Source organism: Dipodomys ordii, unplaced genomic scaffold (assembly GCF_000151885.1).
Source record: "Dipodomys ordii isolate 6190 unplaced genomic scaffold, Dord_2.0 Scaffold8, whole genome shotgun sequence".
Classification (NCBI taxonomy): Eukaryota; Metazoa; Chordata; class Mammalia; order Rodentia; family Heteromyidae; genus Dipodomys; species Dipodomys ordii.
The window spans coordinates 36,024,351-36,041,981 of NW_012267224.1; the positions used below are offsets into that span (position 1 = coordinate 36,024,351).

The window sequence follows — 17,631 nt, forward strand, 5'->3', positions numbered from 1 at the left end:
TTACAAAACAAAACTGAACTTACCGATACATCATTGACAGGAAGAAAAGGAACTGGTAGGTCTGTACCCACTGACTTGACTTTCTAATCAACTCTTTGTCATCTCTAAGTATATTGGAGATCTACTACTGGAACAACTAAGGAACAAATTATGAGTTGTTGAAATGAAACTAGTTCAACAAGTCTGAACAGAGAAGCCTCAGCCTATAGAAAAGCTTGAAGAAAACAGCCAGAGAAAACATAGTCCCAACAAAAGAGAGAGAGGGAGGGAGGGAGGGAAAAAGGGAAGGAAGAAGAGAGAGAGAGAGAATAGAGAGAGAGAGATTGACTACATTTGTAAAAGAAGCATAAACTGTCTGCAAGAATTTGGATGAGAAATATTTTAGGAATGCAGTGGGATTAAGAATTTTTAAGGTAGATTACTGGTAGGCATACACATATCTTAAAGCAAACCACATAAAAGCTCTCAGTGAAAACAATCAGATATTCCTAAAACCCATATTCACAATGTAACTCAAGAAATAATGCTTAAGTTATTGTTGAGCAAAAGGCATTTTTATGTTTCATAGGGCTATAGTGACATAAAAATGACCTTTAAAATACCTACTCCTGAGAGGACAAAAATCTAATACAAATAATATAGTACAAATACATAGTATACACTTATCAGAACAAGAAAACTGAACAATAATGCACACATGTGCATAGTGAGTATTAAAATCTTAGAAATGAGACTGAAATCCTGTTCAACTATGTCCTTATCTTCACTCCTTTCCTACTCAGAAGCCACTGTTGGTATGAATGATCATCTCTTTATAGAATACTCTAAGCATTAACATGTATATACATACATATCCAAAGAAAAATTACCTTTGGGTATTTTAAATTTATCAATGTGGTTTTTGTTCATTTAATGTTTTTGAAGAACTTTCTATTGCTAACAGCTGCTGACCTACTAAGCTATTTAATGTTTAGTTAATCAAGTTATTTAATGCAAACAAATGTTACTATGTTAAGGGAAACTAACTCTAAATGAAAGCTTGCTTTGACATTTAGGGAAGAAGGGACAACTGAAATAATCTGACAGAATAGCACTTGAAGTACAGATATTCTCCAGTGTCAAAATGCTCGGGTTCAAATCTTGACAGTTTTCATGTCTGTAAAATATGAATTATACTAATAATTACTTTATAAGGTACTGGTGGACTGTAAATAAGCCTATGTACATGTACATACACATGTATATGCGCATATATGTATATACATATATAAATATGTGTGCTTATTTGTAGGTGCTTAATTTATAAATGCTTTATAAGTACTTAAGCATGTATTTGCTTATTTATAAGTAATTCATATATCTGTATAAAATACCTAGCACCTCTTCCAATGGGCACAGCATAAAACATTGACTAGTACTATTAGGCTTAGTTTACTTGCTTATGTGTAAGAAATAAAATTTGACTCTGATGTCACCTGGCTCTTCACTTTCTGGGTCTTTGGATATAGAAGACTAGAAAAATATAATGAGAAAATATAAATATAATTTCCAGAACAGGGTCGCAGACCTTGAATTTGGAGGTAGGGACCAACTACTTCAACTACTATTCTAATCTATCTTTTGTGTTGTAACACCTTAAACAAATATAGATCCCAAATAATTTGCTGATGTGGTTGAAACAAAGATGCAATCTCTATCACGAGTGTTGCCAATCCCATTTTTTAATGGATGAAATTGACTTTTGTCACATTTTAAACATCTATTTCAATAGACATCAGTAAGTCATACCATCTCAAAATTACATGGAATTACACCTAAACTTGTATTTATATTTATGTTGCAGAAAATCTTTCTTTCATTTATTTTTAATTGTCAATGTAACTTAAATAAGCATGCTGCTGATTTGCTATGATCTCAAAGTCAATGTGGCTATGATAGAAACTATTGTAGTATGTCATGTGATGAGGTAATATCATTATGCCTTGTTTGAAAGAGACAGAAGGTATTTCTCCAATTGAGATTTTTTTCAATCTAGTGTTATTGTCCCATTTTGTACAGAGAAATTACAAGTTGATATCAGATAAGTATTGCCATGTTGAAAGTGAAGGGTCAAATGATATCATGTTACTTAGAAGTGAATGCATATAGTAGCTCTGATTGTTGTGTTTTGGTATTTCAGAGAATCCAGATGTGTTAAAATAAACATCCTGTCTTTTAGAAATTCATTGTTTTCTCTATTTCTGCAATTTTTTCCTAAGATATACTTGGACTTAAAGAAGTAAAGTAAAAGCAATTTATTAAAATCACTTTCTTGTGTATCTCAACTCTTCTAGCCCTTTAATTTCTATTCTTTTTTAAAAATTTTTTATTGTGAACATACTGTACAGAGGGGTTACAATTACATGGGGAAGATAATGAGTACATTTCTTATCAAGCATTGCAGCCTCCTTCTTTGTTTACCCTTCACATCCCTTCCCAGCTTCCCCCGGCCCCCACCCAATCCTCCCCCCCACCCACCAAAGTTGTAGAGTTTGTTTTCTACTTGACAACTTGTACATCTCATTGTTGCAACGGGTCCACCTGTATCCTTATTTAAACGACTTGTTTTTCCCCTTCCCCTCCACAAATTATACCGACATCAAATACAGTGAAAGCAGGGGTTATATTGAGGGGGAGGGACTTACAAAGCAACAAAGAAATAATCTTATAAATGCGTTAGAAACAAATGCATGAAAGAAAAAAAAACATTTAAATACATATCTAAGGGTTCATATTCCTAACATCACATTATCTGACCTTTTCTGCTTGACTCAGACATATACTAGATATTGAAAATAAGGGAAACCATGGGACCTGTGTTTCTTTGGCTTGGCTTACTTCACTTAATATAATTTTTTCCAAGCCTATCCATTTCCTAACACTTTGGAAAGCTGTATGGAGGTTCCTCAAAAGACTTCACATAGAGCTTCCCTATGACCCAGCAATCCCACTTTTGGGCACTAACCCAAATGTTTACAAACAAGACCACACTAAAGCTACCAGCACAACTATGTTTATTGCAGCATTATTTACCATAGCTAAGATATGGAACCAAACCCAGATGCCCCTCAGTAGATGAATGGATCAAGAAAATGATATACACAATGGAATTCTATGCCTCCATCAGAAAGAATGACATTGCCCCATTTGTTAGGAAATGGAAAGGCTTGGAAAAAATTATATTAAGTGAAGTGATTTCTATTCTTTTAATGAAAAGATTAGTTTTAGATGACTCAATTTTCTGTAGTTCTTCACTATAGGGCAGATAAACAGGGTTGGAGAATATCCTTGAGACTGGTCTAGAGTGGACTTCATTGCTGCAGGCAGTCATTTTATAGTCCCTAAAGACATTCACTGTCCAATACTCTTGGGCAGTAGCTTCTTGCCTCTCGTATCTCCTTAAACTCTTTCCCCAAGTTCTCCATTCTCACTCTCAGCTGATGTTCTTGGGTCCTACATAACTGCTCTGGTTTGCTATGGCTGCATTACAAATTGTTATATACTTGATGGGTAAGAACAATAGAAATTGTATTCTTTCACCATGATGAAAGTGTAAAGTCATGAAGTCACTGAGGCCTTACCTTATTCTCTTCAAAATCTCTAGGAAGAGACTCATTTCTTACTTCTTATGCTCTGGTGACAGCACTTTCTTAGCTTGTGTCTGATAAATCCAGTTTTTGCTTCTATCTTCTTATGACAATATCTTTTGTCCTCTCTTTTTTCTGTGTCTCTCTTTTTGTTTAATTTTTTTTTGAATTTCAAAAGCTTGTACAAAGGGGTTATAATTGAAGTGCCCAGTAGTGACCACTTTTTAAAAAAGGAACCAACTGTCATACTATTATTGACAATAGTTGTAATATTTTACATTCCTACCATCAATGCACAGGGATTGTACTTTCTCCACACAGTGACAACACTTGTTACTGTCTCCCATGCAACAGGCTGGTTCTATATTTTGGATATGGTTGGAATGTGTCTACCATGGCTTCACATATTGGCAACTTGGTTCTTAGTGTGGAGGTGTTGGAAGGTGATCTTAATCTTTATAAGCTAATGGCTAGTGGGAAGCAATTAGGTGATAGAGGATGATTGGAGAGAGTTGACGTAGTTCCTGTGTCATTCTGGTTGGTTCTCATGAGGAGACTGCTGCAAGACAGTAAGCTTGGCTCCTTTCTGTCTGCCCCGGTTTTCTCTGACGCACATACTCACTGTGATGCCAGCTGTCATGAGGGCTGGCCACAGTTAAGGAGCACTGCACCGGGACCTGCACTATGCTGTTTGGATTTTTGATTTTCAGAAGTTTATATAAACCTCCATTCAGAAAAATAATAAAGTACTAAAACTCAGGTATTTTTAAAACATTAATGGAAAGCAAAAAGACTAATACAGGTTTGAAGTTCTATCTTGCTAAGTATTTGATTTATTTCCTTAATGATTAATGATGTTACACATTTTTCCTTGTGCTCAGGATCATATTTATATTTTTGTTGGAGACATGTCTAGTCAAGTACTTTGCTCATTTTTTTAGTGTGTTGTTTGCTTTTTAATGGTTGAGTTGTAAGAGTCGTTCATGTATTCCACACATTAATTCTTCATATGATCTATAATTTGTAAATGTTTTGCTTCCATTCTGCAAAGTGTTTTTGCACTTGGTTTATAGCATTCTCTGACACAAAGCTTCTGAATTTTGTTGCAGCCTAATTTACCCATCTTTTATTGTCAGTGCTTTTGGTACCTTAGCCAAGAAAGCATTGACAATTCAACGTCCTGTATATTTTTTTAGGACTTTTGTACTTTTATCTATTGCTGTTAGATATTTGGTCCTAACTTTTGTAGATAGAATAAAATATTTTTTCATTTTTATGTAGGCATGCAGGTTTGAGGACACTTCTTGGAAGTCATTGAGAGGTTTTAGAATCTGTGTCTAGTAAGCCTAATGTTTGTACTTCTCAAGGACTATTTCTGTGAATTTCTATTTTTTCTTATGAATGGGTTGTTTTTCATGTTTCTTTGCACATTTCACAATTTTTACTTGAAAAATGGATACTGAATATTATGATGTAATGTCTCTAGAAGTCAGAATATCTCTGTTTCCCTCAATGTGGTAGCATTGTTTGCTATGGTTATTTGTATGTGCAGCAACACCTCTAAACTATTTTTATAAAGAGTATTTGCCATCACATGTAGTTTCTGAAGTCTTTGTTCCTTTAGCTTACTGGCCAGATAATGGATTTCCACAAGTACTTGGAGCCTACAAACAATGCAAAAGAAAAACATCCCTAAAGCATAACAAAATTTCAAGCCTTTTCAAACTAGCTGTATGCAGAAATACTCATTCAACAAAGTCAGGCCATTTGCAGATCTTCCTTAGACTTTACATCCTGTTTGCACTGAATCTAAGAGCAGCCAGGCATAAAGGCTAATAGTCTTCTCAGATTTTTCTGCACAGGCATCTGGCATGCAATCTGGACATGTATTTTCCCAGTATGCATAAACAAGATGTTTCCTTACCCCTGATTCCCCAAAGCCTCTTACTCCCTACCTTCTCTTTCCAGGCTTTCAATGTGCCTATTGTTTGCTTCATCTACTTAATTGGCATTTTAATGGGTTTGAGCAATATCTTCCATGAATCTGCTTCTCTGCCTTGAAAGTGTTCTAGGTAAGAGAAACAAAGTCTAGTATCTTCAGTTAGTATCTCATAAGTCCTACAGGCAAGTCAAACCAGACAAGTACAGTTCATTGGGAACATTATATCAGCTCTGATTCCTCTGAAATCTCAAACTCACAGAAGTGCCTTAATGAAGCGCCAGTTACTGAGGGGCTCTACCATTTGCTCTTTCTCACTGGGGGATCAGAAGCCCCTGTTCTTCTATGTTTCCAAATCTCAATGGTCTCTTCTCTTCACTTACTCAGTGGGATGATCACCCGAAGAGCCAGCGTGTATCCAAGAGACTGATAGTTACCTGGACAGGGCTGCATTGCAGAGAAAACAGGGAGGTAGTTCCTTTTAAGAATGGAGGTTGGACCTCAGAAATAGGAGCAAAACCAGCTCTGCATGGGTTTCTGCAGGGACTGGGATGGTAACTGGGATGATGGACTGAATAGATCTCTATCTCTATCTCCAAACTACATAATCATCTATAACTCATATAAATAACTGCCTGGAAAAAGAAAGTCCCTCAGGTTTTGAAACACTACATAAATTAAAATCCACCATATATAACTTAAGAAGCCAAGGAAACTAGAAAATTAGTTGATTTAAAATTGTTTAATTGATTTAGAATTAAACAACACTACAGGATTATCCAGTATTCCAGAGCATACTGTCAAGAGAATGCAGTCTCATAAGAAGATAGGTAGCTCAGGCCTGTAATCCTAGCTACTCAGGAGGCTGAGATCTGAGAATCAACATTAACTACCACTATCACCACCACAACCACAATAATCCTACACACATACATATGCCTGAAGTAGAGCTGTGGCTCAAGTGTAGAGTAATAGCTTTGAGCAAAAAAAAGCTCAAGGTCAGTGTCAAAGCCAGAAATGGAGCTGTGGCTCAAGTGGTAGCGTACTAACTTTCAGCAAAAAAGCTCAAGGTCAGTGTCCAGGCCCTGAGTTCAATCCTTAAAAGCAGTACACATTCAAAAATAAAAGTGGGGGGCTGGGAAGGTGGCTCAGTGGTAGAATGTTTTGTATGCGTGAGGCCCTGGGTTCAATTTCTCAGCACCACATAAGCAGAAAAAGTCAGAAGTGTGGCTCAAGTAGTAGAGTGCTAGCCTTGAACTGAAGAGCTGAGGGACAGTGTCCAGGCCCAGAGTTCAGGCCCTATGACTGACAAAAATAATAATTAATAAATAAATAAAGTTTATTTAAAAAAATAAAAATAAGTGGTTCTGTGGCTCAAGTGGTAGAGTGCTCACCTTGAGCTGAAGAGTGCAGGGACAGCTCCTAAGCCCAGAGTTCAAGCCCTACCACTGACAAAAAAACAAACAAAAACACCACCAAAAGAAATAAAAATAAAAAGAAGTGGAGGAGATACCCATTTGAACCAATGTGCAAAGCTTCACATAGAAATAAAAGGGGGGAAAAGGTATCATGACTCTTCAAAAAGTTCATCTCTCTCTAGTAACTGATTCCAAAGATGATGTGGATGAAATGCCAGATATGGAATTTAAGAGACACATTTTAAAAAGATCAGCAACTTCCAAGAGAATAAAACAAAATAATTGAATGAAAGGCAGCATAAGACATGAATGAGAAATTCAAAAAATTAAGTAGTGATTATAAAAAAATAACCACACATAAATAATAGAAATGAACACCTCAGTAATAAAAGATAATTGAGTTGAAACCTTCATCAAAATTAATCAAGTTGAAGAAACAATATCAGGGATTAAAGAACAGGTTGATAAGTTATCACATTAAGATACTAATAAGAAATAAATTTTAAACAGGTCACATGTCCTTTGGGACATGATTAAAAGTAAAAACTTAAGACTAATAAGTCTAGAAGAAGAGAAAACCGAGTTACATGCTGAAGTCAGTAACTAACAATTCTATCAGAATAACAGCAGATTTCTCAGGAGAAACCATAAAGACCAAGAGTGTAAATAGATACATAAGATACCTAAAAGAATTGTACACACAAAAGGATGAAAGAGATACAGAACTGTGGTGCTTGGGAAAGAACAGACAGAATATTCACTCTCTGAACCCTCATAGAAATACAAAGAATAGATAAGCACATGAGAATTAGGAACACGTCCAACATTAGGAATTCAGTAAACCATCAAACCTCCCAGAGGAATAGGGGTGGGAGGGAGAAAATGAGTGTTTGAAATGAACAGGATAAAAACTATAAGCCACCAAAATTAGTACATACCTTTCAACTATAACCTTAAGCACAACTAGTCAAAACTTTTCAATTAAAGAACTCAAGACTGCTTGATTTGATTAAAAAAATAAGAAACTCACCTCAAAGATATACACAGACTGAAAGTGAGAAGATAGAAAATGATCTTTTAAGCAAATGTAATCCCCAAGCAAACAGGGGTAGATATATTAATATCTTACCAATCGCACTTTAAACCAGAAGGGAAAAAGAATGTCACTACATATTGACAAAAGTAATAATCTATCAAGAAAATATAATGATTATAATTACACTAAACATTAGTGCACTAAATTTCATAAAACAAATACCACAGAACATAGAGAACGAGATAGACTCCAATCTAATAATAGTGGGTAATTAAAATATCCCTCTCGAGAATATGCACAACATCCAAACCAACCAACCATTCAACAAACAACCAAACACTGAAAAAGAAATTAACAAAGAAACATCAGAGTTAAATTTCCTTAACAGATAAATATAAAACATTCCAGAATACACATTCACTTTATCAGCTCATGAAGCTTCCTCTTTTAGGTCAGAGCAAGTCTGAACACATACTAAAAACAGATCATTTCTTGTATGTCATCATATCATAATACAATGAGGATCTAAGAGATTCACAGAGGTTGAACATTTAGTCCAACCAAATTTGCTTTGCTTCACTCAAGACCCTGATTAGGAAAACATGAATTTGAAATGTAAGATGTGAAAACTGAATCCTGCCTTTGAGAATGTTGGTTCTGCAGACTCTGAACCCTTATGCAGTTGTTAGTTTATAAAAGTGATTCCCCCTCAGCTGAGCACTGGTAGCTGGTGCCTGTAATCCTCACTACTCAAGAGGCTGAGAACTGAAGGATAGTGATTTGAAAATTATTCCTGGCAGAAAAGTTCAAGAGACTCTAATTCCAATGAATCAACAACAGCAACAACAAAAACTAGACTGCAAGGTGTGGCTCAGGTGGTAGAGAAACAGCTGTTAACAAGCAAGTCTACTAAGTGTGAGATCCTCAAGTTCAAGCCTTAGCTTGGGCCAGAAAAACCACAAATACTTCTTGTCTATTAAGAGCCAGTTCTCTCCCTTGTGGAAAGAAGCTGCAGGATGCACAGTTCTAGTCCCAATAAGACAACAGATGCCCTATCAAGTTATGTACCTACTTCCTCAACTGATAAGCCAGAGACTCAGTTATCTGTGTACTCACTGATTAAACAAGACCCAGGTAGTAATGATACTGTAAAAATAAGTACATATAAATAAATAAATATTCTTACTCCTAACAAGACTAGTCTTGCTAAATAAGCCATAAGTAATCTCTGGTAGCTTCCAAAAGGTTTTACCTTAATAGTTTAAAGCCTATTCTAGTGTACCTGGGTACTAGCTTTTTCTTCTTTTTTCCTTATGGCTCTTGAGAGCTCTTTAGGAACTTTGTTGGTGGTGGGGGCACTGGATTTGAATTTGGGGCCTTTCACTTGCTTGGCTGATGCTCTTAACAGCCCTTCCTCTAGCTTTGTTTTCATTGGTCATTTTTAGGAGAGGCATTCACTTCCTGCCTGAGCAGGCTACTGAGGCCTGACTCGCCTTCCTGTTATTGCTGGGATGACAAGTCACAGACAGCATGTCCAGGTTTGCTCCATGAAAAGGAAATCTCATGAACATTTCTTCATGGGCTAGATTGGAGCCATGATTCTCTCAGTCTTGTCATGTCTCACAGCTTGGGGTAATAGGTGCCTATCATTGTGCTCTGCTATGAGTTGAGAAGGGGGTCTCACAAACTTTTTTGTCTTGCCTGGCCTTGAACCACCATTTTCCTACCATTTTCCTCTTCTCAGGCTCCCAAGTACCTAGGATTACAGGCATGAGGGACTGGCACCTGGTTTGAAGACTTTTTTATTTTTAAGACTTAACATTGTTTTTTGTCAGTCCTGGAGCTTGAACTCTGGGCTGGGGCACTGACCCTGAGCTGAGCTTCTTTTACTCAAGGAGAGTACTCTACCACTCTGGCACAGCACCATTTCTGGCTTTTTTGAGCAGTTTATTGGAAATAAGAGTCATGAACTTTCCTGCCTGGGTTGGCTTCAATCTTTAAACTTATTAACATAAAGTTTTTTTTTCAAATTATGAAAATGTTATCACTATTTTTTCAAACATTCCCTTTCTCCATTTAAGATTCTTATTATGGATGGGAATATGGCTTAATGGTAGATTGCTTGCCTAGCATGCATGAAGCCCTGGGTTTGATTCCTCAGTACCACATAAACAGAAAAAGCCAGAAGTGGCCCTGTGGCTCAAGTGATAGAGTGCTAGCCTTGAGCAAAAGAAGCTCAGGGACAGTGCCCAGGCCCTGAGTTCAAGCCCCATGACTGGCAAAAAAAAAAAAAAGATTATTATTGGGATGTCAGCATTTTTATTTCTTCTTTATCTCTGAAACTTTTTTCATTTTCCTTAACAAAAGTTTTATTGTTATCATAAAAGTGATATACAGAGGGATTACAGTTACATGAGTCAGATAATGAGTACATTTATTTTTTTGGGATATCACCCCTTCCTTCACTTTTAGTTTTATTTATTTATTTATTTATTATTTTTATTGTGAAATTACTGTACAGAGGGGTTACAATTACATGGGCAAGATAATGAGTACATTTCTTATCAAGCATTGTAGTCTCCTCCTTTGTTTCCCCTTCCCATCCTCCTCCCGTGCCCCCCCAATCCCCCACCAAAGTTGTAAAGCTCCTTTTCGACATAACTACTTGTACTTCTCATTGTTGCAATGGGTCCACCCATATCCTTATTTAAACGACTTGTTTTTCCCCTTCCCCTCTACAAATTATGCCAACATCAAATACAGTGAAAGCAGGGGTTATATTGAGGGGGAGGGACTTACAAAGCAACAAAGAAATAATCTTATAAATGCATTAGAAACAAATGCATGAAAGAAAAAAACATTTAAATACATATCTAAGGGTTCATTTTCCTTTTCTGCTTGACTCAGACATATACTAGATATTGCACATAAGGGAAACCATGGGACCTATGTTTCTTTGGGCCTGGCTTACTTCACTTGACCCAGCAATCCCACTTTTGGGTATTTACCCAAATGTTTACAAACAAGACCACACTAAAGCTACCAGCACAACTATGCTTATTGCAGCATTATTTACTATAGCTAAGATAGGGAACCAACCCAGATGCCCCTCAGTAGATGAATGGATCAAGAAAATGTGGTTTATAAGATTATCTCTTTGTAGCTTTGTATGTCCCTCCCCCACAGTATAACCCCTGCTTTCACTATATTTGATGTCAGTATAACTTGTGGAGGAGATGGGGAAAAACAAGTCGTTTAAGGATACAGGTGGACCTGATGCAACAATGAGAAGTACAAGTTGTCATGTCGAAAACAAGCTTTACAAAGTTGGTGGGGGGGGGAGGATTCAATGAGGGGTGGAGGGGGAGGCTGGGAAGGGATGTGAAGGGTAAACAAAGGAGGAGGCTGCAATGCTTGAAAAGAAATGTACGCATTATCCTGCCCATGTAATTGTAACCCCTCTGTACAGTATGTTCACAAAAAAATAAATAAAATTAAATTAAAAAAAAGAAAAATGTAGTATATATACACAATGGAATTCTTTGCCTCCATCAGAAAGAATGACATTGCCCCATTTGTTAGGAAATGGAAAGGCTTAGTTTTTTTTTTTTAATATTATCTCCATCCCTAAGTTGTGTAGTTAATTTTCAATAGTGTCCGGAGTATCACCACTGCATTTGTTCATTCTTTGTCCCCCCGATTTCTGTGCTCCCTCTTGCTCTCCCCAAGACAGATAAACAAATAAACAAGACAGAAAGAGAAGAAAACCAAAACAACTACAAAGAAAAACCCTTTTATTTCCATTTCTTGGAGTAAAATATATATATATTATATATATATATATATATATATATATATATATATATCAGCAGCAGAATATAGGCAAAACACCTTTGTGTTTCTACCTTAAGAAAATCCTTCTCTGGTCTCACTGCATTTGAATGTCTGTAGCCCTATACAATTTATGATGTCCAGGGGTATTTTAGATCTAGCTTCCACACATGAGAGAAAACATCTGCCTATCTGAGCTTGGTTTACGTAACTTAACATGATTTGTTCTAAGTCCATCCATTTCCATGAAAATGACATTATTCTTTTAATGGCTGTGTAAAATTCCATTATGTATATGTACCACATTTTCTAAATCTATTCATCTATTGTAGGGCATATGGGGTATTGCCCTAACTTGGCTCTTGTGAATAATGCAGCAATGAACATGAATGTCAAGTGTCTTTATGGTGTCCTGGTTTGTGATGTTCTGGGTAGATGCCCAAGAGTGGTATGGCTGGATCATTTAGCTTCCTGTATTCCTGAATTTTTTCAATACTTATTTCATTCTGCTTTTCTAGGAGGGCTCCTCAATTAATCCTACTATTTTGTCTCACCAAATATCTTTTTACATTTCTATTCTTATTTTTTCAGGTCTAATAGATCCATTTACTTCTCTTTTTAAATTTTTTCTTGTTTCAGATGATCAATGTACACGAAGACAAGTATAACTTTCCTTATATCTTTATTGATGTCATGCTTACTTTGTAACATTCTATTCAAATGAGACTAATGCCACTAGAATGCATATTCTAATGCTTCTGCTTTTAAGGATATTTGTTACCTTAGTCTACTGGCTTTCTTTTGAGGAAGTTGCACTGTACAAACCATTTATTTTGGGATCTGGCTTCATGGATGTAGCTTCTTTGTCTGGAAGTGTGAACTATGGAAGAACCAAAGATCAGGACTTCACCTATGTTGAGGTGAATCTTAAGGGACAAGTTGGGGATAAATCCAGCGTAGAGAGTCCTATAGGCCACAAAACTATTATTACTCATTCCTACTCAATGACCTATTCAGAACCAACTCTTCTGTAGGAACTACACTAATAAACTTTTGTAGGAAAGTTAACACTAGGAGAAAGGACATCCCTTGGTTTTGATGTGCCGGTATGAAGGGGCAAGAGAAAGAACTGAAAAAAAGCTATTTCATTTTCAAAAAAATAACAGAAAGGATGGACTATCTGAAAAGACTTGACTAGTGCTATGATTTCCAGAAATTGCTCTCCTTAAGAGACATCTTTCTGCTTTCAGATTAGTTTTGATATGAAAATTGTGTAATAATTGTCACAAGGCAATAAAAGGCAAAGTAGAGCTTTAGCGGTCATATGCATAAAACTTAAAATCAAAGCTTTCCTTTCAACTGTGTAGGCTTCAGCCATCTTTCCTTCTCCACACTCCATTTCAGAAAATACCATCTCATAGTCCTGTCAGTATCTATGTTTACTTCTTCTATTTTTTATACGGATTTGTAGAGAGTAGCAAGTGTCTTTAGCTAGCAAGATCAATACAAAGTTCATGGACTGGGAGAAGATCTTCACTAGCCATACAATGGACAAGGGTCTCATATTTAAAATATACCTGGAACTCAAAAAATTAAATCCCCCAACAACAAATCCTCAAAGAAACAACTGCCTAATAAATAAGTGGGCTAAAGACTTAAAGAGAAACTTCTCTGAAGAGGAAAGGAGGATGGCCAATAGACACATGAAGAAATTCTCAACCTCTCTAGCCATAAAAGAAATGCAAATCAAAACAACATTGAGATACCACCTCACTCCAGTTAGAATGGCTATAATCAAGAACTCTAATAACAACAGATGCTGGAGGGGATGTGGACAGAAGGGAACCTTACTTCATTGTTGATGAGTGTAAACTTGTTCAACCACTTTGGAAAGCAGTATGGAGGTTCCTCAAAAGACTCCACATAGAGCTCCCCTATGACCCAGCAATCCCACTTTTGGGCATTTACCCAAATGATCACAAACAAGACCATACTAAAGCTACCAGCACAACTATGTTTATTGCAACCTTATTTACCATAGCTAAGATATGGAACCAACCCAGATGCACCTCAGTAGATGAATGGATCAAGAAAATGTAGTATATATGCACAATGGAATTCTATGCCTCCATCAGAAAGAATGACCTTTCCCCATTTGTTAGGAAATGGAAAGACTTGGAAAAAAATTATATTAAGTGAAGTAAGCCAGGGCAAAAGAAACTTAGGTCCTATGGTTTCCCTTATTTGCAATTACTAGTATATGTCTGAGGCAAGCAGAAGTGGTCAGATAAGTTGATGTTAGGGAAATGAACCCTAAGATATGTATTCAAATGTTTTTTTCTTTCTTGTGATTGTTTCTAACACATTTATAAGATGATTTCTTTGTTGCTTTGCATGTCCCTCCCACATGGTATAACCCCTGCTTTCACTGTATTTGATGTTGGTATAATTTGTGGAGGGGAAGAGAACAAACAACTCGTTTAAATAGGGATATAGGTGGACCCATTGCAGCAATGAGATGTACAAGTCATTATATTGAAAAACTAACTTTACAACTTTGGCCTGAGGTGGGGGGGGTTCGGGGAGATGGGGAGGAGGGGAGAGGGGAAGGGATAGGAAGGGGAAACAAAGGAGGAGGCAACAATGCTTGATAAGAAATGTACTTATTATCTTGCCCATATAATTGTAACTCCTCTGTACAGTATTTTCACACACACACACAAAAGGTAGCAAGTGTCTTATTCTTGTTCTTCATTTTGCCAGAAACATACACACACATACACAATCACAAACCAAAGCACTAATAAAATGATCTCACTTATTAAACAAAAAAAACTGGCTAAGCCCTTTATTTATGCTCATAAAATGATGCACAAAACTGTAAGTTTTGATTTGCTTAGGAGAATATTGAGGAGTATAGTATTCTATGTTGAGAAAAATCTCATATAGCTTAAGATAAAATTATAATTGTATTAAAAATATAACCTGAGATGATGGCTTATATCTGTAATCCTAGCTACTCAGGAAGCTGAGATCTAAGGATGACATTTAGAAGCTAATCTGGACTGAAAAGTCCCCTTGGCCTCTTTTCTCCAATTAACCTCAAAAACCAGAAGTGGCGCTTTGGCTCAAAGTGGTAGTACACTAACCTTGATCAAGAAAGCTCAGGGACAGTGCTCAGGCCCTGAGTTCAAACCCCACAACCACTAAATAAATAAATAAAACTTGAGCCAGAAGATGGCAGTAGAGTAGCACTTTCCATGAGAGTATCTTGACTATTATTCTGCAAATTGTGGGTCACTGTGACCTGCTGTCCATTTTCTGCAGTTAGCTATCATCAAAGCACATTAATGCATTATGAAATTAAATTCTTGTTTTATTTGTCTTGACGTCTTCCTTAACACACTATTTGCTGTGTTTAATAGAAGTCACCCCCAGTGTTCACCCATTAGTTACTTTTTGTTGAGTTGTTATTAATTCACATTCGAAGATGATAAGAAATATCATAACAAAACCTTTTTGATCCTTTCATATAGTGTCAATTGAACCACTGACCAAAAACTTTGTTATATGAGTTGCTAAGTGATTATATAGGTTGTTGCCTTGAATGCTCTAGGTCAGTGATGTCCAAGATCACATCCTGAGGTGAAGGAGTTCTTCTAGATCTTTACTGGCCAGAATAGTAGCTACCAGCCACAAATAGCTTTCTTGTGTTTGCAATGTCATTCGTATTATTGAAAAATAAAAATTTAATGTATTAAATATAATTAATTTACATCCAAATAGCTCTACCTAGCTAGTGGCTATTTACCATCTGGGTCATTTTAGCTTTTAGTGCTTAGCGTTATTCTGCAACTTAATATTCTGTACTTCGCAACATTGAGTGGCTAATAAGCTGTGTGCCTCCTGAATTCATAGACCCCATTTCAAATGGTCCTTATGTATTTTGTGGATTAAGTAGACATACTTGGTACAATGATGCAGAAATTAAGCATATGACAAATACATTGTAAGATTTTGGATATGTGAATGCTCTCTCTGTAGTAGCCCGGTCCTCAGTCTTCCTCTAACTAACTTCAGTTTGCAAATAATCTGGCTAGGATTGTGCAGACATAACCTAAGAGATTTTTTTTGACATTTTCAATGCACCCAGATCAACAAAGGAAGGGAATATTTTCAAATATGCGTAGGAATTGTGAGTGTACAATTTTTTTAACCAGTGATCATATGTTGCCTATTCTGTAATGTTCTCAGGGGTACAACTGGCAATGTCTAGAGTCATTTTTGGTTGATATATCTTGATGGAACACTATTGGAATCCAATGTATGGAAATATGGAATGTTGTTAGGCATTGAACAGTATGAAGGACAGTCGCCTTCCTCAAAAGAGAATTACTGTGACAAACTGTCACAAATTTGTTGTTTCCTTCAAAGGCTGAGAAGCTCTACATCTTAGTGACGAATCAAGGAGAATTGATTTGAGCCTATTGTCACAGATATATTTGAATATATTATGATATATTGAATTTATATATGATATGATATGGGGGTAGGAGAGACATCTATTTGATTAAAAAATCCCCACAAAATCTTAGCATATGATAGAGGAAGGGGGAAGAATGCAGTCATAAAATTCAATGCATATTCTTTAAAATTAAAAAAATTGAAGGGTGTTCTGAGTTAGGCATGGGAGAGAATGATGAAATGGCTGATATTGATCAATATTGTTATATTCATAATCTATGTTGTGGAATGGCAACTCCTTGTGCAAGTAAACTTGAGAATTAAATTTAAATTATTATTGGTTTTAAAATAATATTTATTTCAATAAGAAATGTAAAATGAATAAAGTTTAGATGCATAGAATAATTTTGAGTTTTGTTTAATATTACTCTGTAGTCATACACAGAATTAGAAAACCTGTAATACATATAAAAGAACAATCATATCAAAAATATTAAGCTCTTCCAAGATGTCTGCTTGATCATCTGAACTTTTTCTATAAATACCATTCAGCAAACACTGCATGTCATTTTTACATAAATTTAAACATTGTATTTGTTAACAGTATAGTGTCTTTGTCTTGTACTTTCCCAAGCATCTTTTTTTAGTAAACATCTTCAAGTCTTGTACCATTACTGCTTATGCATGTCTCACTTTATTTTGGTTTCTCCTGTAAATTGTGTCTGCACTGACGACTTTCTCATTCCTCAGGTCCCTAAATTGTTCTAAATCTTGTTGAAAATAAAACTGTTTAAAAATATATTATAGTTAATGAAGTGCAACTGAAAAGTATGTTTACACAAGAAAGGAATCTTCTACCACTTTTAGAGATGGAGCTGAAAAAGAATTCCTTCTCATTGACATCTGGCCTCTTTACATTTCAAATGAATAGAAATTAAAATTAAAGGCAAAGAAACTTGGCCTTTAATTTCTGAGTCTTGAAAGACATTTTTTTTCTTTTTTTTTCTCTATTTTTGTTAGTCATAGGCTCAAACTCAGGGCCTGGGAACTGTCCCTGAGCTTTTCTGTTCAAAGCTAGTGCTCTAGTGGAGTCATAGCACCACTTAGGGTATTCTGGTGGTTAATTGGAGATAAGAATCTCATGGACTTTCCTGCCCAGACTGGCTTTGAGCCATGGATCCCCAGATCTCAGCCTTCTGAATAGCTAGGATCGCATCATGAGCCACCGGCACTATTACATAGTTCAAAGACAAATCCTGTCTTAGGCAATATTTACAATTCGCCTTCTATATCATGCAAGGATTTTTTTTCACTACT

General features: G+C 36.1%; 1 protein-coding gene across 1 annotated transcript in view; it reads right to left on the reverse strand.

Moving 5' to 3' along the window:
• The window catches only part of Tmprss11a (transmembrane protease, serine 11A), a 44,020-nt gene extending 43,989 nt beyond the window's left edge, over positions 1–31 (reverse strand). The window contains exon 1 of the mRNA XM_013008935.1: positions 24–31. Within this exon, the coding sequence (XP_012864389.1) occupies positions 24–31 (8 nt within the window). The remainder of the gene's footprint in view (positions 1–23) is intronic.
• Positions 32–17,631: the final 17,600 nt, after the last annotated feature.